The 27,644-nt window shown below is 43.2% G+C and overlaps 1 protein-coding gene across 1 annotated transcript in view; it reads left to right on the top strand.

Annotated features, from left to right (window-relative positions):
• LOC136580683 (connector enhancer of kinase suppressor of ras 2-like) overlaps window positions 1–27,644 on the top strand; it is a 441,969-nt gene that overhangs the window by 217,768 nt on the left and 196,557 nt on the right. The window contains exon 3 of the mRNA XM_066581463.1: window positions 23,956–24,158. Within this exon, the coding sequence (XP_066437560.1) occupies window positions 23,956–24,158 (203 nt within the window). The remainder of the gene's footprint in view (window positions 1–23,955; window positions 24,159–27,644) is intronic.

The following is a 27,644-nucleotide window of genomic DNA, read 5'->3' as shown; positions in this document are numbered from 1 at the left end:
AGATCAGCACAAGAGACCTAGAGCAAAAGATTTACACCGTGAGTCATCATAATATGAAGATAAATCATATAAACAGTTGTAAATGATATAATAATGTAAAATGTTCAGCGACACCGTAATCAGCGGCTGTGAAATATGAGCGAGGGGAGGAGATGCTTTACCTCAGATATCGGCTGCTGCCTCATCAGTATTTCCATTTCATGCGGATGTAATAAGAGTTTTCTGTCCCGATGATGGAGTTGTATTAGTATCCGCGTACGTCGCCACGACCCCAGAGAAATACGGAGGCGGCATAATTTACCATCACTATTTAGAACCGTTGAGCGGACAGCAGGGATGATCATTTATGACAGATCGTTATTATTATGGTCCTCAGACATCGCTCTGACTAGTCACAAAGCAGACACTGAGCCAAGCAATGGCACTAAGATGGCTTCCGGCATTATTTATGTCCCTGGAGGTTTGTCTTCCGGAACGTACAAGGGCACCTTATCCCGCCGCTGCTTATTGTGACTTCTCACAGTTTTCTCAGAGACTCCGTTATTTTACTTCAGCGTTTCCCTGAACCCTACAGCTCTGTCCGTGTAACACGGTGGCACCGCTGATCACCCTGAACGGCGCATGAAGCCAGGTAATGAGCCGCTGATTAATGCAGGTGATGCATTGTTAGTTCTGGATACGTATCTTCATCATTGCCGTATCACAGCGGCCAAAACTAACGGATTTATTTTTAAGTATTTCCTCATTCTTTTATTTACATGTAGACGATCAATACTGTAGTTTTTAGATTCATTGTTTCATCATGTGGTAATTGTACTCATTTGTAAAAAAAAAAAAGTGTTAATTAAAGGGATAATGTATAGTTACACAGAGTGCGCCATGATATGTAATAACGAGATTGTGATGACTGTAAGGCCTTTTTCACATGGGTGACAGCGATATCGCCATGAGAAAATTACAGCAATATCGTATCGGTGTTCTGTGCGATATCGCTGCTTTTCCCGCAATGATATAATAATTTTGTGTCGCTACAAAGTTGCGCGACTTTGTAGCACTTATTTGCAGGATTTTCAGGGGACTTAAAACCTAAGCCCTAGCCAGAAAATAAGTCCTAGCTGCATTAAAAAAAAAAAAATACATCACCTAATGACTGCTGTCCGCTCTGCCATACGTCTTCTCTGCAGGTCCCCCGCACTCGTCTTCACTCTTCAGGCAAGGGTTCCTGATTTGGAGTTTGAAAAACTCCGCCTCCAGGAAGCGATGCCTGTGATTGGATCTCGAGTGCTGCAGCTCAGCCAATCAGAGCCATCACTCGATGAACCAATCACAGCCATAACCACTCACCATCTTAGTAAGGCCGGCTGCACATGACTGGGCCGGGTTCCGAGTAAGCATGCATACCCGCTATTTCCTTTCTTCTTCTGCTCTGCGGATGGTTTGGAAGGCTCGCCGTCGGACATGCACAGTACAGATTTTCCCATACCATTGCTAGGCGAGAATGCGGGTCCCGCGACCTTTCAGTATATGTGGGTTTGGACGGCTTCCATTGACCTCAATGGAAGCCGTCCATGCGAACACCGTACAAAAATAGAAGATGCTGTGATTGCAAAAATCACAATTGATTCAATAAGAATGGTATGAGATACTTTGTCAAATGCTTTACTAAAGTCAAGATATACTATATCTACCACATTTTCCTGATCAACCCAGTAGGTGATTCTGTCATAGAAGTAAATTAGATTAGTCCAGCATAGCTTGTTTGTTACAAACCCATGCTGGCTCTGGTTAATTACTCCATTTTTATCCAAGTACTTGCATACATGCTGTTTAATAACTTGTTCAAGGATCTTTCCCGGTATAGAAGTCAGGCTCACAGGCCGGTCTATAGTCACAGATTACAGCGAGTGGTTCAGCAATTATTTTTGCTGCTTCCTTCAGTATCCTAGGATTTAATTCATCTGGAGCTTGAGACTTGAATTCATGTAAGTTAGCTAAGTGTTCCCTCACCATCTCTCTGCTTATAGATAGCCTGCATTCTTGTATCCCCCCAATAGCATAGGGAAGATCAGCTGATGTTGCATTTACTTTGTGAGAGAAAACAGATACAAAATAGAAATCTAAAAGTTCAGCTTTCTCAATATCTTTTCTACCCAATTCAGCATTTTCATGCTGTAAACATCATATAGCATCTTTGACTTTTCTTTTGTTTCTGACCTAACAAAACTTTTTTGTTGCTTTTGTCCTGTCTTGTAAGCCTCAATTCATTATCAGCTTTAGCTTTCCTGACACTTGCCCTACAGTTTCTGCATACTTTTTTAGATATTCCCCTCTTTCCATTTGATCTAATCTTTGCTGACGGCACCATCAACGTAGCCAGTTGTTCACCTCTAGAATCCTGTTCCATCTCTTTATTCCATGGCCATCCACTGGGAAGATGGATGAAAGAGACCAATTGTGCTCCTAATTCCTTCACTTTCCTGCTGGGGTCTTTAAATTGGATAGCCATGGAATTAGAAGATGGAGCAGGATTATAGAGGTGAACAACTGGCTACCTACATGGTGTCGTCAGCGAGGATTTGGATTTCTAGACCATTGAGTGTATTCCCTATATGATGGACTCCTTGCTAGAGACGGGTTGCACCTTACAAAGACAAATAAGCATATATTTGGTGGGCGCCTTGCCTAACTTATTAGGAGAGCTTTAAACTAGAATAATATGGGAAAAGGAGTGAAAGGCAAAAATATACAAATTAGGGCTCTTTTATACGAGCGTATATTGATCCGCCGTTTTCACGGTTGGCCGATATACACTACGATCTGATGCATTGGATTCCAATGATTATATGGCTGTACTCCCGTGGCGTAAAAGCGCCTAGCCGGCAAATATAGCACAAGGGAATTTTTGTTGGGCTCGAAAGATAGTCCTGGAACAATTTTTTGGGCCGGAATATGTCGGCCGCTGCCTGGGCTCCTATAGGAGCCAATGACAGCGGCCTGAGAAGGGAGGGAGTTTAGCAGTGTGACTACTAAACTCCCTCCCTCTTCTCTCCTCCCCTCCAGCTGATTACAATGGGAGGGGGAGGGGGTGGAGCAAGGCACTACCTCATCCTGCCTCCTCCCACTACTGGCTTAGCTCCGTCCCCACCTGTCCCATTTCATCGCAAACAGTCAGAGGGGAAGAGAGCAGGGGTGAGCAGGCAAGGCAAGGGGCAATGGCATGGTGGCCTCGGCGCATATGCGTTGGGGCACATGCCATCAGGACAGGCACACAAACGTTAGACTAGTGCGCCCGTTTTTACACCTAAGATCGTAGTGTATATCGGCCAACCATGAAAACAGCGACTGATATACGCTCGTGTGAAAAAGTACTAATGAATGCATTTGAGAACCTTCCTAAAAGTGGAAAGAAAGAACAAAGACAAAAAATCCAGAAGGAAAGTAGAGAAGCAAGAGACACTGATCACAAACTAAAATGTTTTTACACAAATGCACAGAGCATGGGAAACAAACAAGGAGAATTGGAGCTCCTAACACAGGAAGAGAAATATGATGTCATAGGCATCACGGAAACTTGGTGGAAAGATACACATGATTGGAATACAAGGCTTACTGACAACTTTATCTTCCAAAAGGTAGAAGAGAAAACAAGCAGATCTGCTATCTTGGACCTAATTCTTACCAACAGGGAGGTAGTGGTTAGGGAACTAAGGGTGGCTGGGACCTTAGGAGGTAGTAATCATGCTATCCGTGAATTTTGGATAAAAAGGGGAGGAAGACCTGAGAAAACTGAGACCTCAAGGTTAGATTTCAGAAAGGCAGATTTTAATGAACTCAGAGTGTAGGAAGAATCCAATGGCTGGATGTTCTTAAGGACAGAAATGTCCAAGAAGGTTGGGAAATATTGCGAAATGAGATTCTCAAAGCACAATCGTTAACAATCCCTAAAAGAAGGAAGAATGGGAAGCATTTAAAGAAACCAAAATGGATGAACACAAAACTTACTAACATGCTAAAAAGTAAGAAAAATATGTTCCTAAAATGGAAAGAGGGGGAAATATTTAAAGAAGATTATAATGCGGTTTGCATAAACTTTCCGACAAGTGCAAGAAAAGCTAATAATGAATTGAGACTTGAAATAAATACATCACAGAAGGGGAAATAAAAAATTAAAAACAATCACAGAAAATGGCCGTTACTTACTGACTGAGGAGTGCATATAGATGCATCCTCCTCTCACCATGCAGGTAGCTGACTACCAAATGGAGGAGCCAATAACACCTGTGAGGGCACCGATAAGACAGCCACTCACACTGCCTGCTGATAATGAGGGGGGTGGATGCTTGGTGTACACTCCCACACATAGTGGATACAGGGTGCCAGACCATTCTGATAGATGTAGTTCACCATGCAGACCAGCAACCTACTAATGACGCCATGATAATTCGGCGGGTTGCACTGCAAATCCATCAGTGAACCACATTGGTACTGCCACCCTGGGCTCCCCCTGGGGTCTTAATGCCACACTGCATGTGAATGATAGATAATAAATGCAAGGCATTGGTTGGATGTTGGCCAAGATACATGAGCCCACTAACCACTTCACGGTTCCTTGCGTTTTAGTGGGTCCCTACACTAATATAAATGCATCACAGAAGGGGAAATCAAGAATTAAAAACAATCACAGAAAATGGCCGTTACTTACTGATTCAGGAGTGCATATAGATGCATCCTCCTCTCACCATGCAGGTAGCTGACTACCAAATGGAGGAGCCAATAACACCTGTGAGGGCACCGATAAAACAACCACTCACACTGCCTCCTGATAATGAGGGGGGTGGATTCTTGGCGTACACTCCCACACATAGTGGATACAGGGTGCCAGACCATTTCAGAGACTTGAAATAAAGGCCAAAAGCAATACAAAAGGATTTGGGGGGTTTATCAAAAGATAAGTCAAAGATGCTATAAAGTAAAAGGAAAAAGAGCTCACCTTTGCTCGGAACTTGCACTCCACCGCTCCTGCAGGCAAACTTCTTCTTGCCAAATTGTCCCACCCAGTCGTAGCTGTTTTGTAAGAGTCAATACAAGGAAATAGGGTGCTCGATTAACTTGTAGGGTTTGAAACGCGTTCTCTGTACTCCTGTATTTTATGGCATGTTAATTGAATAAAGCAGGACACTTTTTTTTCAAGTTAATCGAGTACCTTATTTTCTTGGATTTACGCTTAGAAAGATGCTATAGAATGTTTACAGGATGAAAATAGTGAATTGGTTAAAAATAATGTTGAGAAGGCCGAACTTTTAAATTCCTATTTTGTATCTGTTTTCTCTCAGAAAACAAATGAACCATCAGCTGATCTTTCCTGTGCTATTGGGGAAATAAAAGAATGCAGGCTATTTATAAGCATAGAGATGCAGGCTATTTATAAGCAGAGATGATTAGGGAAGACTTAGCTAACTTACATGAATTCAAGTCTCCAGGTTCAGATGGATTACATCCTAAGACACTGAAGAAAGCATAGAACCACTTGATGAACCAATCAACAAAATCTTTGAAAATTCATGGAGAACAGGAGAAGTCCCACAAGATTGGAGAAGGACAAATTATGCCCCTATCTTCAAAAAAGGTAAGAAGATGGATCCAGAAAACTACAGGCCTGTGAGCCTGACTTATGCATCGGGAAAGATCTTTGAACAAATTATTAAACAGTACTGGTATGTATGCAAGTACTTGGATAAAATGGAGTAACTAACCAGAGCCAGCATGGGTTTGTGACAAACACGTCATGCCAGACGAATCTAATTTCCTTCTATGACAGAATCCCAGACTGGGTTGATCAGGGAAAGGCAGTACATATAGTATATCTTGACATGGAGGTCGCCTTCAACTCTACAATTTCATGTATATGAACCTACAAATACTGCCTCCTATGCATAAGAATATAATAACTATAATACTGCCCCCTATGTACAAGAATATAACTACTATAATACTGCCTCCTATGCATAAGAATATAATAACTATAATACTGCCCCCTATGTACAAGAATATAACTACTATAATACTGCCCCCTATGTACAAGAATATAACTACTATAATACTGCCCCCTATGTACAAGGATATAACTACTATAACACAGCCCCCTATGTACAAGGATATAACTACTATAATATTGCCTCCTATGTACAAGAATGTAACTACTATAATACTGCCTCCTATGTACAAGAATATAACTATTATAATACTGCCTCCTATGTACAAGAATGTAACTACTATAATACTGCCTCCTATGTACAAGAATAAAACTACTATAATACTGCACCCTATGTATAAGAATATAACTACTATAATACTGCCCCCCTATGTACAAGAATATAACTACTATAATACTGCCCCCCTATGTACAAGAATATAACTACTATAATACTGCCCCTATGTACAAGACTATAACTACTATAATACTGCCTCCTATGTACAAGAATATAGCTGCTATAATACTGCCCGCTATGTAGAAGAATACAACTACTATCATACTGCCCCCTATTTACAAAAATATAACTACTATAATACTGCCCCTATGTACAAGAATATAACTACTATAATACTGCGCCTATGTACAAGAATATAACTATTATAATACTGCTTCCTATGTACAAGAATATAACTACTATAATACTGCTTCCTATGTACAAATATATACTATAATACTGCCCCCTATGTACAAGAATATAACTACTATAATATTGCCTCCTATGTACAAGAATGTAACTACTATAATACTGCCTCCTATGTACAAGAATATAACTACTATAATACTGCCTCCTATGTACAAGAATGTAACTACTATAATACTGCCTCCTATGTAGAAGAATAAAACTACTATAATACTGCACCCTATGTATAAGAATATAACTACTATAATACTGCCCCCTATGTACAAGAATATAACTACTATAATACTGCCCCCCTATGTACAAGAATATAACTACTATAATACTGCCCCTATGTACAAGACTATAACTACTATAATACTGCCTCCTATGTACAAGAATATAGCTGCTATAATACTGCCTCCTATGTACAAGAATATAGCTGCTATAATACTGCCTCCTATGTACAAGAATATAGCTGCTATAATACTGCCCGCTATGTAGAAGAATACAACTACTATCATACTGCCCCCTATTTACAAAAATATAACTACTATAATACTGCCCCTATGTACAAGAATATAACTACTATAATACTGCCCCTATGTACAAGAATATAACTATTATAATACTGCTTCCTATGTACAAGAATATAACTACTATAATACTGCTTCCTATGTACAAATATATACTATAATACTGCCCCCTATGTACAAGAATATAACTACTATAATACTGCCCCTATGTACAAGAATATAATTACTATAATACTGCTCCTATGTACAAGAATATAACTACTATAATACTGCCCCCTATGTAGAAGAATATAACTACTATAATACTGCTCCCTATGTACAAGAATATAACTACTATAATACTGCCTCCTATGTACAAGAATATAACTACTATAATACTGCCTCTATGTACAAGAATATAAGACTATAATACTGCCTCATATGTACAAGAATATAACTACTATAATACTGCCTCCTATGTACAAGAACATAACTACTATAATACTGCCCCCTATGTACAAGGATATAACTACTATAACACTGCCCCCTATGTACAAGGATATAACTACTATAATATTGCCTCCTATGTACAAGAATGTAACTACTATAATACTGCCTCCTATGTACAAGAATGTAACTACTATAATACTGCCTCCTATGTACAAGAATAAAACTACTATAATACTGCCCGCTATGTAGAAGAATACAACTACTATAATACTGCTCCCTATGTACAAGAATATAATTACTATAATACTGCCCCCTATGTACAAGAATATAACTACTATAATACTGCCTCCTATGTACAAGAATATAACTACTATAATACTGCCTCTATGCACAAGAATATGACTATAATACTGCCTCATATGTACAAGAATATAACTACTATAATACTGCCTCCTATGTACAAGAACATAACTACTATAATACTGCTCCTATGTACAAGAATATAACTACTATAATACTGCCCCCCTATGTACAAGAATATAACTACTATAATACTGCCCCTATGTACAAGAATATAACTACTATAATACTGCCCCCTATGTACAAGAATATAACTACTATAATACAGCCCCCTATGTACAAGAATATAACTACTATAATACTGCCTCCTATGTACAAGAACATAACTACTATAATACTGCTCCTATGTACAAGAATATAACTACTATAATACTGCCCCCTATGTACAAGAATATAACTACTATAATACTGCCCCCCTATGTACAAGAATATAACTACTATAATACTGCTCCTATGTACAAGAATATAACTACTATAATACTGCCTATGTACAAGAATATAACTACTATAATACTGCTCCCTATGTACAAGAATATAACTGCTATAATACTGCCTCCTATCTACAAGAATATAACTACTATAATACTGCCCCCTTTGTACAAGAATATAACTACTACAATACTGCCCCCTTTGTACAAGAATATAACTACTATAATACTGCCCCTATGTACAAGTATATGGTCCATGACTAGGCACAGGATTCCCATCTGGCTGCTCCCCATCTACATTGATGTGACACCAGTTTCCGGTGACGTCACCCCAGCTGCTCTCGGCGTCTCGTACACATCAGCTGGAATGAAGCGCTTGGGTCAATTTACTTTTGGCTTTGTGAATATAATCTTTGATGAATACAAGTCATTTCTATTTGAATAACATTTCTGCTTTGCCAGCACAGAGCTGCAGATATACGGCAGAGAAATCCGGGGCCGAGCAGTGAGATAGCGCACACGAGCGTCAGCAAATGAAATATTGATTCATTCATATTTAGGCGCTCAGCTTAGAGCAGATGAATCATTAAGTCTATTTAACCAGGAGCAGCGCGGCGCCGCTTGTTAATCAGTGCGGGATTGATTCTTGAAATAAAAGAAGAACAGAAAAATTGAACTAAAATGCCGATGAAATACAATTTCATTTTTAATTCAGAGACAGTAAATGCTGCATGTAAATATGGAGGCGGCAGGGTCACTCTTCAGGGGCGGAAGGCCATGGACAAGCAAACATCCGGCCCTTCGATCCTGTGTATCATTACTCAAGGAGGCCCATCATGATACATTTTTTGGGACCCCCATTCTGCTATGTGTTCTCCTGTCTATGGCCATAATGAGTTCCTAGATTTTGGGAAGAACTGTGTCCCATAGAGAGTGATGGATCAGGAGCAAATTTGTCCTACCACCCCCCAAGCCTCAAACCCCCAAGTGTTGAATCCTACTTTTCCCCTATTGCCTAGATTCTATCTACAGTGATCACAGTACAGTTGTATTTGTTGACTCACGGATGATGTCATCTCTACCTGGAATCACTTTTCCAATCTTTTCCATCCAACCCAGACCATCATGAAGATTCCTTCCAGCCACGACTTATGTCTGTAGAATTTACAACAAGAGACATCTTTTGATCCTTGCTTTTTCATCACCCAAAAATCTTTTATCAACCCACTTGCGTTCTTTTTCATGCTGCGATATCGCTGCATTTTTTTAATGCGATTGTCAATGGGACTTTCTAATGTTAAAAACGCATCGCACAAAAATCACAAAGACCAAACTTGTGATGCGTTTTCAACATTAGAAAGTCCCATTGACAGTCGCATTAAAAAATGCAGCAATATCACAGCATTAAAAAAATGCAAGTGGGTGGGAACCCTACAGAGTCTCTTTCTTGCTGATACTCCCAATACCTGCTATGTGGCACAGCGCTCCCAAATACTGTAGTTCAGAAATAAAGATGTCAAAACTATAATTATCCCCCTCTCCCAGAATAGTGCCACACCGATAGTATCACTGAAAATAACAGGAAAGTACCAATAAAAATACTAATGCCAAATAGTGTCCCATATTGTGTGGCAGAAGTGAATAGCACAACACAATATAATAGTGCCATCTTTTGTATCATGAACAGTAATAGTGCTCTTCTTAGTGCCCCACAAAATAATAGTGCCCCAATTGTACTCCCATATAGTAATAATGTATCACACAAACAATCACTGAAAACGGACATATACTTACTGATACAGAAGGGCAAATAAATGCACAACCTCAACATGCAGGCAGCCAAACTACCAAATGAGGGAGCCAGTTACACCCGTGTAGGACACTAATGGGACAGCCACTCACACAACCTCCTAATATAGAGGGGGATGGCTGCTTGGTGTATACTCCTACACAGATCAGATGCAAAGTGTTTTAGACCATCCTGATACATGTAGTGCACCATGCAAACAAGCAACCTAATAATGACGCCATAATAGTTTGGCAAGCTGCCCTGCACCTCAAAAAGTGAACCGCATTGGTACTACCACCCTGGGCTCCTCCTGCGTTCAAAAGCTGCACTACATGTGAATAATACATAATAAATGCGAGGTATTAGTTGGATTTTGGACAAAATAGTTAAGCTCATAAGCCAATCGTTAAGGCTCTTTGGGTTTTGTGAGTCCCTATACTAATATAAAGGTATCACAGAAAGGGAAATATAAAAACAGTCACTGAAAACGGCCATTTACTTACTGACTCAGGAGGGCAAATATAGTAATAATACCCGCATCAGTTCAAATTTAAAAATGTTCCTTGTCTTTTTAGAATGTAATAATGCCCCTTAGAAGTAATAATAACCCACGCTGAGTGCCCCTTTATACATTAATAATGACTGGCTGTCTACTAATACATTGTTGATAATAACCTGCATGAGTACCTCCTTATGCATTAAAAACAAGCCCCCCTGAGTGCCCGTTTATACATTAATTTAGAGCCCCCTGAGTGCCTCCTTAAACATTAATAATGACTCCCTGATTGCCTCCTTATACAGTTATCATGTCCCCATTGTCTCCTTACAGAGAAAAAACACCTTTCATTGTTGATCATACAGTAATATTGCCGTCTTAAAAAAAAAAGTACATTTGCCTATCTGCCAATGCCCTGTCAAGCATGTTCCTCCACTGTTGGCAGCCCGATGCAGGCGACATGATATAATGTCATTGTCCCGCATGGGATGCAGACCTCCTCTGCATAATACGGACATCTCCAGTTTACAGAACAGTGAATGATAGAGCAGGCGGCCTATGGCTCTATGCTCTACCATACTGCCCCAGTCTTTCTGCATCGTAAGGATGAGAATACATTTGACAGCAGCATCCAGGGCCACGTTTGGCAACCCCAGTGCAGCACAACCGACCGTCAGTCTGCCCAGTTGGGCAGTGCCAGGCCCATAATCTGAGGCCATCAACACAGTGGGGCTGGCAGTGTAAGCACAGTCCTGTATGTCCTGCACAAGGCATAAGAGGGCAAACTGCTTGTGACTAACCCTTCACTGACATGCTTATTTTAAAGCCTTCACAATAGGAAGGACAAGCCTTAATGTCTCCAAGTCTCAATGATACTGCAGATGTTGGCAAGGTTGATACACCGAATAACAAACAATAACTTGTACTGAGATTACGAATACAAAAAAGCGACGCGTTTCAAGGCCGCATCAGTCCATTTATCAGTCACTGCCCTAAAATGTGTTGCTACTGTCATACTTTTGTTAATCTCAATTAAATTAGTGTTCGTCCTTGATGATATCTCTGACGATTCTCCGACATCTGCAGCACCATGGCTACCTGACAGCTCTGTGAGGAGTGGGTAACAGCAGGGGTGTAGAAACTGTACTGCGGTGCTATAATGACGGCAGCTGGACACCAAACAGGAGAACGTGACTTCACCTACAGAAGTCCCTTTATGTGGGTACTGACTGTCTCCCAGTACTTGGATACCCCAAGGCTTTATAGTAGAACCCTTGATCCATCACAAGAATAATAGATATGAAGCACGTCGCAGTAAATCAAAGACACTAATGCAAAACTAGATACTATTAGATGAGTGGGGCAGATGGGAATTGGTACCAGATGATGATAAAGGTGATGATGAAACTGACAGTACAGACTAGAGTAGATTGTATAAAAGAGAAAAAACACTAGATAAATCGTATTCCTAATTCTAGTTTTCCTTACATCCTTTCCTAATCTCCCTAACACCAGACACCAATGTCCCTAAGTAGCCCTCACTTCTCTCTACTGGAGACCCTGTCTGAAATACTGTCCCTGATACTGTCTCTGAGAACAAGAGAGCACTAGGACCCAGACAGGAAGCCAAACAGGCAAGGTGGATAATAAACTTCAGATGCATTTACAAGGAACAATCTGTTGGGCAACCAATGCCCGACTGGCCATCCCAGCGATTACTGTTCCTGTGCTTTCACAGTGCGTTCATAAGTGACAGTTTACACAGAATGATACATCAGAAAACTGAACGACAAATGAGAAGTGAAAGACTTATAGTTCATTGTTCAATCGGGGCTTGTATTTACACTGAATGATAATTGCTCAGGTCCTCGTTGGGTCGCAGGAGTCCAAATAACACTGGTAATGTGATTTTTTTTTCACTAAAATATGTAATGGTGATTCTAGCAGTATTTCACTTTCTGAAATTTAAATATGTTCTTAGAATTCCTCCATTGGGAAAAGTTTTTTTTGTGACACTTCGTTTTAATTGAGGTGTTCTTTATGGTTTGTCATTGGATGAATTACCTTGATATTCAGTCCTCTTGAGTTTGTGATCAGAGGAATGAGGTCTTCTGTTTGAAAACAATGGCCTAAACTTGCATCTATTAATCCTGGACCCCAAAAAATGTGTCAAATGTCCCTTTAATGAATCCTGAAAAAGTGTCTTCGCCTCCACTGCATATAAATCTGGGATGATGAAACAATCTGTAAGGGCAAATGATAGAAATTCTGCAGCATTTTCTACATTTGAAATCTGAATTTCCCAAAGTTACTGATATGAAACTGAAAGAAGGGATTTTTATAGGGCCACAAATAAAATCACTGATGGATGATGCAAAATTCCAGGAACTGTTAAATCCATTGCAAAAAGCAGCCGGTTCTCATTCAGAAATGTCTTCTCTTCTTGGAAATCATAAATCAGAAAACTATTGTGATCCGGTGATTCATCTTGTGAAATCATACCGAGCTATGGGATGCAATATGTCCTTAAAACTTCACTTCTTGGACTCCCACCTGGACTTCTTCCCAGAAAATCTTGGGGCTGTCAATGACCGGCATGGCGAGCATTTCAATCAGTAGATTTCTATGATGGAACAGAAGTACCAAGGCGAGTGGAGTCCCAGCATGCCGGCTGACTATTGCTGAACCATGAAGACAGACATCCCAGAAGTAAAAATATTCCCATCAATCATCATCAAAACCTTTCTAGGTAAACGTCATTTCACATAATGGTGAGTCAGGAACACTATCTTTTCTCTCTAGGGAGAGCACCTCGAATAGAAGGTGTGTGAGGAGACTTATAAGGCATTCATGCTCCTCTGGGTAATATGCAAATAAGGATACCTCTGCAGTGCCACCTATTGGAAGGCAGCTTCCTGCAAGTCTAGGCAAGCCTCTTTATACAAGCCAATGACTGGGAATTGAAAGCCAAGCTAGAATCCATACATGTTCAATCTCCATTATTTGCATATTACCCAGAGGAGCATGAATGGCCTTATAAGTCTCCTCAATCACTCACCTGCTAGGTGCTCTCCCTAAGGAGAAAAGATGACCCACATCACAGGCCTTTCGCTAGTCAAACCAGAAGCCTACTGCACATTGATGAGGGGCAAATACCCCAAAACAGCTGTCTGTGTATGGATTCTGGCTTGGCTTTCAATTCCCAGTCATTGTTACAAGGCTTGTATAAAGAGTCTAATGTTCCCTTGCAGGAAGCTGCCTTCTAATTGGTGGTGCTGCAGAGATATTGTTCCATCTTCCTTATTTGCATGTAATGGTGACTTACATAAGTTACTAATTCTATAAAACTTGAAATGTGTCACAAAAAACCCTGATGGGAAAATTCTAACAATGTATTTGAACTCACCAGGTGAAATACTACTAGAATCACCATTAAATGTTCTTGTGAAGGTAAAAGTTTGTTTTGTAGGCCAGGGTAATCATTCTGTGTAAAAGCCCCTTATTGCTAGGTAGATACAAACAGGAAATGAGTAGATAAGCCAGACGCCAGAAAACAAAAACGGGACTAGACAACTATAGGGACAAGACGGCACTGACAAGAACCACCTCGACTTTAACCAGGTCCTAGAACTGAACTAGGAACACTGGATTAGCCCCTAAGGCTGCATTCCCACGAACGTATATCGGCTCGGTTTTCACGCCGAGCCGATATGTCGACCTCATCTCCAGGGGGGGGGGGGGATGATGGAAGAGCCAGGAGCAGGAACTGAGCTCCTACCCCCTCTCTGCCTCCTCTCCGCCCCTCTGCACTATTTGCAATGACAGGAGGCGGGACTAAGTTTTGCGAATTAGCCCCGTCCCCGACTCGCCTCTCCCCATTGCAAATAGTGCAGAGGGGCGGAGAGGAGGCAGAGAGGGGGCAGGAGCTCAGTTCCTGCTCCTGGCTCTTCCATCCGCCCCCCCCTGCACACGAGGACAACGCATATTGGCTCGGAGTGAAAACCGAGCCGATATTCGTTCGTCTGAATGCAGCCTAATGGGCACATTAAAATTGGGAAAAACCCTTCTGGAAATATAACTTTTTTATTGTAGATTTCCAATTTATGGCTCATGTAAATATAATTGGCGCAGGACTCAGTCGCCTTAAGCCAATTTTTAACCCCTCGGTGTCATTACTAATTGTAGCCTTAAGAATGAGTAAATTATTTACCCTTTTGTGTTCCAGCGGACGTAACTTTATTTTTTGTCAGCGTTCTTGTATGAGATTTTGTAATTTGCGGGATGAGTTGTGGTTTTTATAGGAATCACTTTCGGGTCCGTAAAATGTATTCAATAACTTTTCTGCTGGGGACGATAAAGATATTTCAGCATTGTTGTTTGGGATTTAGTTCTGCGACGTTCGCCATATGGTATAAATATTACGCATGTTTATTCTGCGGGTCGTTATGATTATGACAACACCAAATCTACAGAGATTTTATATAATTTACTACTTTGGCACAAACACTTTTTCTTACAAATAGCCTTTTGTGTGGCGCCACATTCGAAGACCAGAGTGCTTTTACTTGTCCGTCAACAGAGCTGTACGAAGGCTTGTTCTTGTGGGATGACTTGGAGTTTTTATTGGTACCATTTTGAGGAATATACAACTTTTTGATTACTTTTTATTGCTATTGTGAGGAAATGAGATGAACAGAAAACCGCTATTTTGTCATTGCTTTTTTTTCACAGAATTTATTGTGCTGGATACATCTTGTAATATTTTATATCATGGTTGTTGCGGATGAGGTGATACCAATTATGTGTTTTCTGTTTATTTCAGTTTTTTCAATATTTTAAAAATTGAGCAAGGGGAAAAAACTTTTTTTTTTTTTAAATTGTAAAAACATTAAAATGCTGCGATCGTCTATGGAGCTAGAAGGTGTAGAGGAATGATTAGATGACTAAGTGCTTACCTACTTACTCCTTTTCTGGGAAAAAGACCCCAATATGTGACAATCAGAGAACAGATCTGCTTGGTGTTTGATATAGGGGACTGCTAACATGAATAAAACTCGGTTACCCTCTCCTGGGACTGGATGACAGATAGGAGAATCACAGATCATTCTCTGCTTACTGTTCTTCCTGCTGCAGTAGTTAAATGCACATTATTATTGCTATCACCACCAGCACACTGCAGAAGCCGGGGATACTTAAAGGGAAGCTACCAATGAGGAACTTCTCTGTAAATGAGTTTGGCTGAGCAATGATATCAGATCTCCTCTAATGGAACCGCTATTGGAAGAGTAGCATAGTAGCTGCCCCCAAAATAGGTTAGAAGGCAGGAGATAACTAAACAGCAGGAGGGTTCCTGCTGTTCTTAATAGGTGTCTGTTCATCATCGTAGGTCCAGCAGGATTTCTCATCAGTTTGTTTACTCCACAACACTATGAGGTGGAGCCTCTGGAATCTGGGCCTGCAAGTGAGGTGGTTTAGCACCAGGTCCTTCACCTGTTGGGTCACTTAAGAGCGTCTTGAAATGTCTTTATGGTAGCCTGGGGGCGGGTGGAGAGGGGGAAGTTGTGGATGTTAGTTGCAGCCGAACCTACAAAAATAAATGGGATCTGAGTTGTCGGGAGGTTTCTTTGTCAGTTGATGCACTGCCAGCAATACCATTTACATTTGTGGAAACATGTTTCATACCTACATATAACCAACAGGAGGCGGCAGTGATATTCTGCAGATCAACAAAACAGAAACCAGCAGAATTGTGATTGAAGCTCTGGCTGTGATTGGTGTATTGGAAAAAACTAACAGAGAAGTGAATGCACCTTTGGGTGTGATTGGAGTTTATATGGTTTGACAGAATTGTGAATGCAGCTCTGGAGTATAAAACATAATATAAATCATGATATAACCTGTAAAGTGATGTCCATTCATAAGGGATATCAAGTAATAATAACCAGGGGATAGCAGCTTCAGTGTCATAAAGCAGAGCAGTGTAGATTTCAGGGAAGGGGACGTTCAGTTCCATTTTCCGTAAAATTGGGTCAATTGAGTCGTCTTGTGTGGATCTCTGGAGGTTGTGGGAGATTGATCTATTTCTGCAGCTAACAAGACTTCTTCCATAAATCCAGCGTTCTGCCTCCACTTTGTCTGCGGCGCTGATGGATGAGCACTCAATCACTTCTCTCTCTTGCCCCGGGATCCAAATGTGCTATTTTCTTCATTTAATAATAAGAACTTGTCTGATGTTTTCTGAAGGCTCCTCGAGGCTGTGACAGACACAAGCAGCGCTCTGCTATCCTACAAGACATGTTAATGGCTTCAGACTCCTGCAGTACAATTACTACATGATATCAGTCTATGTGATTGACAAGACAGCGCGGCCCAGGATGAAGACTTGGACTGGACATAGAGGGCCCTCATTATGGCCGAACATTGGAGACCGTGGTCAAGACTGGACATGGAGGACCCTCTTTATGGCTGAACATTGGAGACCGCGGTCAAGCCTGGACATGGAGGATCCTCATTATGGCCGAACATTGGAGACCGTGGTCAAGCCTGGACATGGAGGAGCCTCATCTCAGCGAGGTTTGGGAGAGTCTGTGCTGCACATGGAGGACCTTCATCTCAGATAAATGTTGGAAAGTCTGGGCTGGACATGGAAGACCTTCATTATGGCTGGACATCAGAGACTGTGGCCTGACGTAGGCATTGGACCTTGGTCTGTGCTGGACACAGAAGACCTTCATTTTGGATGATGAGCAAGGCAAAATTAAGGCAGAGGAACCTGGCACTGCTTGAAGAACAACTGAAGGACACTAGCAGATCATTGAGGACCTTTATTAACGCAGGTTACACATATCAGAGTCGGATTGACTCCTTCAGGCATGATGTGACTACACCTCGTGACCTTACCCTAAGAGCTTGTTCACACAGGCGTATTTATGTTCCATATAAGGGCTCCTTCACAGGGGTGTATGCGTTTTTGCGCATGCCTCAGCACAATGCATTTGCGCTATGTACGAGGCTTTTTTGCGTGTCTATCGGCGTATTTTACTGTTGTTTTTGTGCACGTAGGGCATGTTCATTTGCGCACGGCAGACGAACACACCCAGATTTTAATGGCTATTCAGCCTAATGAGTTCCAAGAAAATAAAGGGACTTTTGCCCTTTTGGCTTTTTTTTTAGCCAACTTTTCACTGGTTCATACGCTTCTTTGTGGCGAGCGTATTTGCGCATGCACCCGTGTGTTTAAGCCCTGAAACTAAATACACCCATGTGAATGAGCCCTAATAGTGGACTGCAGGACAGCAGAGTGAGCGGCTCCATCGCTGCCTCTATAAATAAGCGCGTTTTACGGTGAGATCCGGGGGACGCCGCACGACTTGCCTTTTACTGTAGGTCAATAGCGGCCACGACAGGCGCTCATGTTTTGCGCTAATGACTTTCCTGGAATAGCAGGACCTCGCTGTGGTCAAATGGAAACAGCTTTGATTTCCTCTGCTGGGGGTCCGTCAGCTTCGCTTCCCATCAGAAATCGATGCCAGTTCATTGGCCTTTGCTTTGTGAATATCGATCCGCTGCGGATGTGAAGTTCTCCCTCGCTGGTAGTGCGGCTGCATATGGTGAAACCGGTCATGTACTATAGACCGCGTGTCAGATCTCAGAGCTTCTATGTTGTATTTGATACTCCAGTCACATCCAGGGCTGCATTCCCAGTTCTGCTGCTTTCCTGTTAACTCTTAGGCTGCAGGTCTTACGTCTTACCATTGTGATTGGCTGGGTTTGTGAAGGGCTCCGGTCCCTTGAGCCATAATGGTGAAAGCAACTGAGATTGTCTAGCAATTGTATTTTATACTCTATATACTCTAGTCACATCCAGAGCTGCATACTCAACTCTGCTGCTTTCCTGTTAAAGTGACCATCCACTTTCGTGATAAAATTCTGTCCCGGCACTGGAGGGCGGAGGGGTATCTTACCTGTACTTTATCTTCTATCCTTGACCCCCTCTGTTAGTTTGGCGCTTTGTTTTTTGGCCGCCATTTTCCAGTGAGTTAATAGATGCTCTGTGATTGGCCAGTGGTGATTACGTGAGCAGCGCTGGCCAATCACAGAGCAGCTACAGTGCATTAGTAGTCCTAATATTACTGATACTCTGGTAGTCTAAAAATGGCGGTGGCCATCTTGGCCATCTGAAAAACGGAACCAGAACGTGCGAAGCAAAGGGCCGGGAAGAGAAGATAAAGTACCGGCCTGATGCCCCCCCAACCTCCGGTCCAGGAAAGAACTTTGTCCTGAAACTAGATGGTCACTTTAATTCTTAGGGCGGCTTCAGACGACAGTATTTGCATGCAATGTCCAGGGAATAGAGCCCATTGAACGTGTTTTTGCGCACGCATTTCATGTGCGTGCAAAAAAATTGGATCTGCTCTATTTTCCTGTGTATTTCCCCAGCAAGGCCCCAATAGAAGTGTGTGGGAGGTGGAACCAATACTCCTGCAATTGCGCTATAGGCTACACAATTCTGCAGGTAAAAAAATAATCTGGAGGGGGTGTGTAGCATGCCATTGTGAACTGGCCCTGCGCACGCAATAAGCACAGTACTATGCGCCGATACGGGGCGCAAATCTACCAAATCAAATCTTGTTCACTGCAGAGTTCATTGCGATTGTGCATACGGTCATCTGAAGGCGCATCACATGAGCGCATGCGCAAATACTCTCCCATCAGTGCACGGTATTTGCGGGGTGAACAAGGTTAATTTGCGTGTGTGTCTGTACTGTACTTTTTGCGCACGCAGGGACAGTCCACACTTGTGCGCAAGACACGCCCCTTCCGTGGATTAACAGGCTATTTAGCCTAATGAGGTCCAGAGGTGTTCGTCTCTCTCTGATTTTTTTGCGCAATGTTTCAAGCATCCCCTCGTATATTTGCGTATAACCCATCGACTTCTATGGGGGCCTCTGCTGCACAAAATGCAGAAAATAGAGCAGGTCCTATTCTTTTGCGCACGCAAAATACGCTCAAAAGGCCGCCTGCAGACGGGCGGAAATTCTGCGGCGGGATTTCCCGCAGGAATTCCGCCGCTGGAAGCCTGCATAGGATTGCGTTAACAATCCTATGCAGACGGCCGCGGTTTGTCTGCGTGAAATCCCGCGCGGCAAACAAACCGCAGCATGTTCTATTTCTGTGCGGGGCTCGCAGAGCCGCGCACAGAAACGTCACTCACCCGCCGCCGGCACATGAAAGTTCCGGAGCTGCGGGGCGCAGGTGAGTATGCGCTGCTCTCTGCAGGCGCTCGGGTTGAGTCCTGCGGCGAGAATTCTCGCTGCCAGATCTGACCCGGCCGTCTGCAGGCCCGTAAGAATGAAGCCATTGACTTTGATGGGTTCTATTCTCTACTTTTTGTGCACATATATTTTACGCACATTAAAACATGCGCAAATACGGTTGTGTGAAGAAGCGTATTTTTTGAGCACCTAATACGGAGTGCAGACTAGCCATCGATTTGCATCGGGGGATTCATACATGTATTTCCCAGTTGCCTACTTTTACACGTGAATAAAACCCGCAGCATGCGCTATAGTGGTCTGTAATATGGACAGAAATAGCCCATTGATGTCAGCGGGATGGCGTAACTATGCAGGGAAAGTGCAGGATACGTACGTATTCGCTGTGTGCTACGCATGAAATCAGCGCAGCGTTCTTGCCGTTTTTTTGCACAAGTAAAAACACAACAATTGTGCAAAGAAAGGCAAGAATGTCCAAATACGCACGGAATACGCAACGTACCGACGGACCAAAACTAAATACGTGAGAGGTGCGCAAATACGCAAGGGGCTGTGTGAATCCCCGCATAAAAAGGCGAAAAAAACCCCACAACTGCGTCTCTGTGGCTGATAGCCTTTTAATCCATGTGTTGTACACGTGCGAAGTGGCCTCTACGTGCGCAAAAAGTACAATACTAAGGCGTCTTCACACGACTGTGTTTGCAAAATCTGTGCGCACTAAACGAAGAGAATAGAAGCCATTGATTTCAATGGGTTCGTTCTCATAAGTGCGCTTTTTAATACGCATTTCGCACATGTGAAAAAGTAGGACTTGCTGTATTTTCCTGCATTCTGCGCAGCAAAAGTCCCATAGAAGTCTATAGGAGGTGCGAAAATACGGAGGAGGAACAGAAAGCAGCCGGCCCTTAGTAGGCTTTAAATAGCCATGAAATCCACGGAAAAGGAGCGTCGCGTGCGCTAACCGGCTTTGCGTGCGCAAATAGTACAGTATTCTGCACAGACACGCGCGCAACACAAATTATGTACCTCTTCAAACCTTGTTCATTCGCAAATACACTGTGGTACATCGAGTGCTTCTGCGACATCAAATGTGAAAGTGAATCTTTACAGCATTTCTTTTGCGCGTGAAAAACATTGAATACGGATGCAATACAGACAAAAAACACGTATCAAAAACACGTGCGACATGCCCACGCACACGCAGTGAAAGTGATGCGTTTTTCACGTAGCAAAATTACATGTGAATGATGCCCTATAGCTCATGCCATTTGCCTGCCGTGGAGCAGCGCCCCTAGTGGTCAGTTTTGAAAACACTAAGGAACTAATGTAGGCTGTAAGGGCTCCTTTAATAAACACACTCACTCATGCACAACTTAAACCACCCTGGTTTAAATGGCTATTAATCCCAACGAGGTGCGGGTGTTTGCAGATATGCGCAGCGGTTTGAGAATACTCGCGCGTACATATGAGCGTATTTGCGCACCTCCCATAGACTTCTATGGGCCACTTTGATGCAAAATGCGCACAGAATAGAGCAGGTTCTTCTTTTCTGCGCCCCAAGAACCAGAAATAAATAAGAATGAGCGCATTGAAATTAACGGGTTCTCTTCTTCGTATTTTGCAAATGGGATTTTTTTTTTTCCGCACGCAAAAACGCACTAAAATTCATTTGTCTGGAAGAGCCTTAAAGCAGAAAGTTTCAGTGGGACCCCCGGAGCGAGTCGCAGGGTCAACGCGTCCGTCCGCATTATACCGCTCACATTAATAGGAAACTTCTTAAGGTAAAAGCCGTAAATCTGTGATACGGCGAGAGAGAAGCGTCTGCTGGCAGGAGCGCTGCGGACTGCGGCCCCCCGAGCGCGGCGTCTAATTATTCTTATTGATGACATTGAGTATAATATCAGGACAGACAAGATGAAAGTGAGACGGATGTGAGAAGATAAATCACCGCTTCTTGGTAAAATGGCTTCTTGCAGTGTTTTCAGCGCCGCTTTTACCTTCCGAAACCTCAGATCAGAACTCAGCGCTCCTGCAGAGCAACTGTAATTACCCTGCAGGAGGAAGAACACCCCCCGCCGCGGAGCCCCCGCTGCTGCACAAAAACATTGACTTTTCATTGATTGCAACTCGCTGTTAACACTGTAAGGCCCAGGGAGCCGCTGGCGGATCACAAGCCTGGTAAAGTCAACAGGGCCTGAGCAGATCTCCAGGGGTCTGGGAGGCAGCGTCCACTTTATGGTGACAGTCACCGTCTGCCCAGAAGATCCCACCTTGACAGGAAGCTCAACATCAACTACACATATGAGAAGAAATCCTCCCAGACCGAGTGTGCCTACCCCAGAGAGAAATAACCTGCGTTATAGGAGCTGTTACTAGTGTCTAGGCACAAGTTGCTGACTGTTTCCAATCATAAGCAGAATAGTGAGTGCAGCTCTGGAGTACAATACAAGATGTAACTCAGGATCAGTACAGGATAAGTAATGTATGTACACAGTGACTCCAGCAGCAGAATAGTGAGTGCAGCTCTGGAGTATAATACAAGATGTAACTCAGGATCAGTACAGGATAAGTAATGTATGTACACAGTGACTCCACCAGCAGAATAGTGAGTGCAGCTCTGGAGTATAATACAGGATGGAACTCAGGATCAGTACAGGATAAGTAATGTATGTACACAGTGACTCCACCAGCAGAATAGTGAGTGCAGCTCTGGAGTATAATACAGGATGTAACTCAGGATCAGTACAGGATAAGTAATGTATCTATACAGTGACTCCACCAGCAGAATAGAGAGTGCAGCTCTGGAGTATAATACAGCATGTAACTCAGGAGCAGTACAGGATAAGTAATGTATGTACACAGTGACCCCACCAGCAGAATAGAGAGTGCAGCTCTGGAGTATAATACATTATGCAACTCAGGATCAGTACAGGATAAGTAATGTATGTATACAGTGACTCCACCAGCAGAATAGAGAGTGCAGCTCTGGAGTATAATACAGGATGTAACGCAGGGCCAGTACAGGATAAGTAATGTATGTATACAGGGCTCTTTTAGGCATGTGCATTTTAGCACTCTTTTGCGCGTGGCAAAGTCCTGCTTGCAAAATGTGGAGAAAATAATCCAATTCTCATTGCTTTCTGTTGCGTGCAGTTCTTATGTGCACAAAAACATGGGACCTGCTCTAAAGAGGCACCTGGAGGTCGAGGTGCAACCCAATTCAGTATCATGCATATAATAAAGTGTTACACGTGACCGAGGGTCTGGAAATGCCTGCGCCCCACCTTGCACGTTTCAGCCTTAGCTTCCCCCTCGAATGTAATTTCAATATACCAGCCTTTTAATGATAGTCTCTGCAGTCCTGGGCTGGATATTGATTTTGGGGTTGCCCTTCTAAAAATGTAACATTACTTTAATGTCGTCTTCATATTATTGAAGCTTTTCAGCCGTCGCTGGTATAAATTGCTGTGAAGTGAGCGGACGCTGAGGCTTTGTGATCGCAGTTATATGTAAATTGGCCAATTAAGCCGAGGTTCATCAGGATCGTGTGCTAATGAGGAATAAGCCAGGCTTGCCTGCAGATCCGCTGTGCGGACCGTCATGCGGCGGGGCTGCAGGGAAATCCAGTGTCTTATGTGATCCATTAATGTCATTGTTGTGAATGTGACCCTTCGCTTTACTTGTCCTCTACATGATCATATATGAGGTCCACAACACCTGGAGCGCCGCCAACCTAAACCGAACTCCGGTCACACGGACCTCAGCGCTTATTCATACGGCTCTCGGACGCACACAGTGCACAGACGAGAATAGGACATGCCGCGTAGATATCGCCCATGTGAACAAGCTCATTGGCCTTCGCAGTCCGTATGCTGTCCGTGGAGCACATGGGCCGCGGATGGACATTACTTAGACCAATGCTGCAGCAATTAGTCCAGCCTCCGACATTTCCCGGCTGCCGATGAAGTAATGAGTTTTTTTTCTCACTGCAGAATTACGGTCTGGAGACGGAGAACCTGCGGACGCTCTCTCATAAACTGAATGCATCAGCCAAAAATCTTCAGAACTTCATAACAGGTAGAAGGCGGAGCGGACATTATGATGGGAGGGCCTCGCGACGACTGCCAAACGACTTCCTTACCTCCGTGGTGGATCTGATTGGTGCTGCCAAGAATCTCCTAGCCTGGCTGGACAGGTAACGCCACCTACTGTCTATATGTGTTCTATAGGTGTGAAGGGTCCGAGCCTCCAGCAGTCTCTGTTACAGGGTGGTCTCTACATTGTAGCAGCCTGCAGTCAGCGGCATTCAGTTGTCAGGCTCAACCCCTTCTATTATGTCCCGTTTCGTATGCAGAAGTCCCAATCATGTGACCGGCTATGTTCACACAACGGGCTCCGATGGCTGCAGATTGGCAGCATGATATGACCTGCATCCGCTTGTGAATTACTGTGTTTTTCGGACAATAGAAAGTTGGTTCAAAATATTTCATTCTAATTAAGACTTCCCTGGCGGGCTAAAGAAATGGAGAGTTTAGTTTCAAGTGCACTTGGATGGCCGCAGTGACCTCAATAGAAATTGTTCCCCCTCTCCGTAGCCCCAATAGTAAAAGTGGACAGGACTAGTAATGGCTGCCCTCAGAGGCCCCAATACTATTAGTGACCCCCAGTGTCCCCAGTAGTAACAGTGGCCCTCAGTGATTCCAGTAGTAATAAAAGCCCCCGGTAGTCCCAGTAGTAATAGTAACCCCCAGTGGTCCCAGTAATAGTTGTGGCCCAAGTAGTAAGAGTGGTCCTCATTAGTAATAGTGTTCCCCAGTGGTCCCAGTATTAATAGTAGCCTCCAGTAGCAAGTGTTCCCAGTAGTAATAAGCCCACTGTAGTTATAGTAGCCCCTGGTAGTAATAGCGGGCCCTAGCAGCTCCAGTAGTAATTGTGGCTCCCTGTAGTAATAGTGGCCCCCAGTGGTCCAAGTAGTAATAGTGGCCCCCAATGGTCCCACTAGTAATAGTAGTCCCAGTAATAATGTTGCCCCTAGTAGGAATATAGGCCCCCAGTGGTCCCAGTAGTAAAAGTGACCCCCATTAGCTCCAGTAGTAATAGTGGCCCCCAGTGGTCCCAGTAGTAATAGTGACCTCCATTGGCTCCAGTAATAATTGTAGCCTGCAGTAGTAATAGTGGCCCCCAGTGGTCCCAGTAGTAATAGTAGCCCCAGTAAGAATAGTGCTCATTGTAGGTATAGTTGATCCTGCTAGTAATATAGGCCCCGAGTGGTCCCAGTAATAATATGACCCCCATTGGCCCCATAAGTAATTGTGGCCCCGGTCAGAGGTCACAGTCTCTGATAAGAGCTACAGAGTGAAGTAAAGTACTCCATGGTGGTGTTGTTGGCCCTATTCATCAGTTAGGGCTCCTACCCACTAGCGTTTTTTTAACGCTGCGATATCGCTGCGTTTTTTTAATGTTAATGGGAGTTTGTAATGATAAAATCGCATCGCACAAAAATTGCAAGTTTGTGCTTTAGAAAGTCCCATTGACATATGCATTAAAAAAACGCAGCGATATCGCAACATTAAAAAAACTCTAGTGAGTAGGAGCCCTTACAGTGCAAAAGTGCTGTGCACGATCATTTTGGAAGTGGTCAGAGGGGTCTGGCACTGTAGGACCCTCCTGACATCGAACCAAAAGACACTCACACTTTTAAGCAAGATTTTTTCGTGTTGACAAACGTGTCTTTTAATCCAAAAGATGCGATAGTTCCTCTTATTGGGGCTAATCTGCATGTGGCTACCCATCACGGTTTCCATGCGGCACGCCGCTTGCTTTTATTTCTACAACATAGATTTCAAATCCACAGTGTAATATTCTGCGCCGCGTGAACTACAGTGCGGATTTTCATTTAAATCAATGGAAGATGGATTTTACACAAATGTCAAGTGGAGTTTGGTGCAAAATATGTGACAAAATCCACAAGATAACTCCATCACATGAACATGGCCTTAAACTCCACCCAAGGTTGAAATGGTAAGTGGAACTGATGCATTATGGGACAAAGCTAAAATAAAGGATTGATACATTCACACTCTTCAATTTGATGTTGATTCATTTATTTTATATTGATTCTGGATGATATCATCTCTTATGCTGCAGTCACATCCAGAGCTGCAGCCACTATTTTGCTGTTACATCATCTCTTATGCTGCAGTCGCATCCAGAGCTGCAGCCAATATTCTGCTGCTACATCATCTCTTATACTGCAGTCACATCCAGGGCTGCAGCCAATATTCTGCTGCTACATCATCTCTTATGCTGCAGTCGCATCCAGGGCTGCAGCCAATATTCTGCTGCTACATCATCTCTTATGCTGCAGTCGCATCCAGAGCTGCAGCCAATATTCTGCTGCTACATCATCTCTTATACTGCAGTCACATCCAGGGCTGCAGCCAATATTCTGCTGCTACATCATCTCTTATGCTGCAGTCGCATCCAGAGCTGCAGCCACTATTCTGCTGTTACATCATCTCTTATGCTGCAGTCGCATCCAGAGTTGCAGCCAGTATTCTGCTGCTACATCATCTCTTATGCTGCAGTCACATCCAGAGCTGCAGCCAATATTCTGCTGCTACATCATCTCTTATGCTGCAGTCACATCCAGAGCTGCAGCCACTATTCTGCTGTTACATCATCTCTTATGCTCCAGTCACATCCAGAGCTGCAGCCAATATTCTGCTGCTACATCATCTCTTATGCTGCAGTCGCATCCAGAGCTGCAGCCAGTATTCTGCTGTTACATCATCTCTTATGCTGCAGTCGCATCCAGAGTTGCAGCCAGTATTCTGCTGCTACATCATCTCTTATGCTGCAGTCACATCCAGAGCTGCAGCCAGTATTCTGCTGTTACATCATCTCTTATGCTGCAGTCGCATCCAGAGCAGCAGCCAGTATTCTGCTGTTACATAATCTCTTATGCTGCAGTCGCATCCAGAGCTGCAGCCAGTATTCTGCTGCTACATCATCTCTTATGCTGCAGTCACATCCAGAGCTGCAGCCACTTTTCTGCTGCTACATCATCTCTTATGCTGCAGTCGCATCCAGCAAGTACAGATACTTAACAAAGCGCTGTTCACTGCCTGCACCCGGATCCGCCACTGAGTGTCGCGGAAATGGATTGCTTGTCATGCCACCTAACCAGCGGTGGCGCTCAGTAGCAGCTCCGGGTGCAGGTAGTAAGCGTTGCATTTAAATAATTGTATGTGTTCCTGTTAAGTAACTGCTGTAGCTGAAAGACTGAAATCAGCTACTGATTGGCAGCAGAATCCTGATCAAAATCTGCGCCAATTATGTCTTATAGGACATGGTTTTTGATGCAGAAATGATCAGATTTTGACGCAGATGCCCAGCATTTCCACTACATGTGAACACGCCCTAAAGACATGTTCACGTGTAGTGGAATTGTTGCAGATTCTTGTTTCTTCGTCACTTTTCCAAAAGTGGGTGGAGCTTAGCAGCGGTGTGGCCTCACACCGCTCCACAGATTTATTGTAATTTATGCCAGACAATGGTGTGAATTATGGCGCAGATCTCCGCCAGCTCACAGCTACCATGTATATTATTTTCTAGCACATGAACTGCCATAAGATGCGCCAAATAGTTTAAGAGGTGTGCAGCTCTTAAAGAAAGTTTG

Source organism: Eleutherodactylus coqui, chromosome 10 (genome assembly GCF_035609145.1).
Source record: "Eleutherodactylus coqui strain aEleCoq1 chromosome 10, aEleCoq1.hap1, whole genome shotgun sequence".
NCBI lineage: Eukaryota > Metazoa > Chordata > Amphibia > Anura > Eleutherodactylidae > Eleutherodactylus > Eleutherodactylus coqui.
The sequence above is the reverse complement of the archived record's forward strand: the minus strand, read 5'-3'. Positions and strand labels throughout refer to the sequence as shown.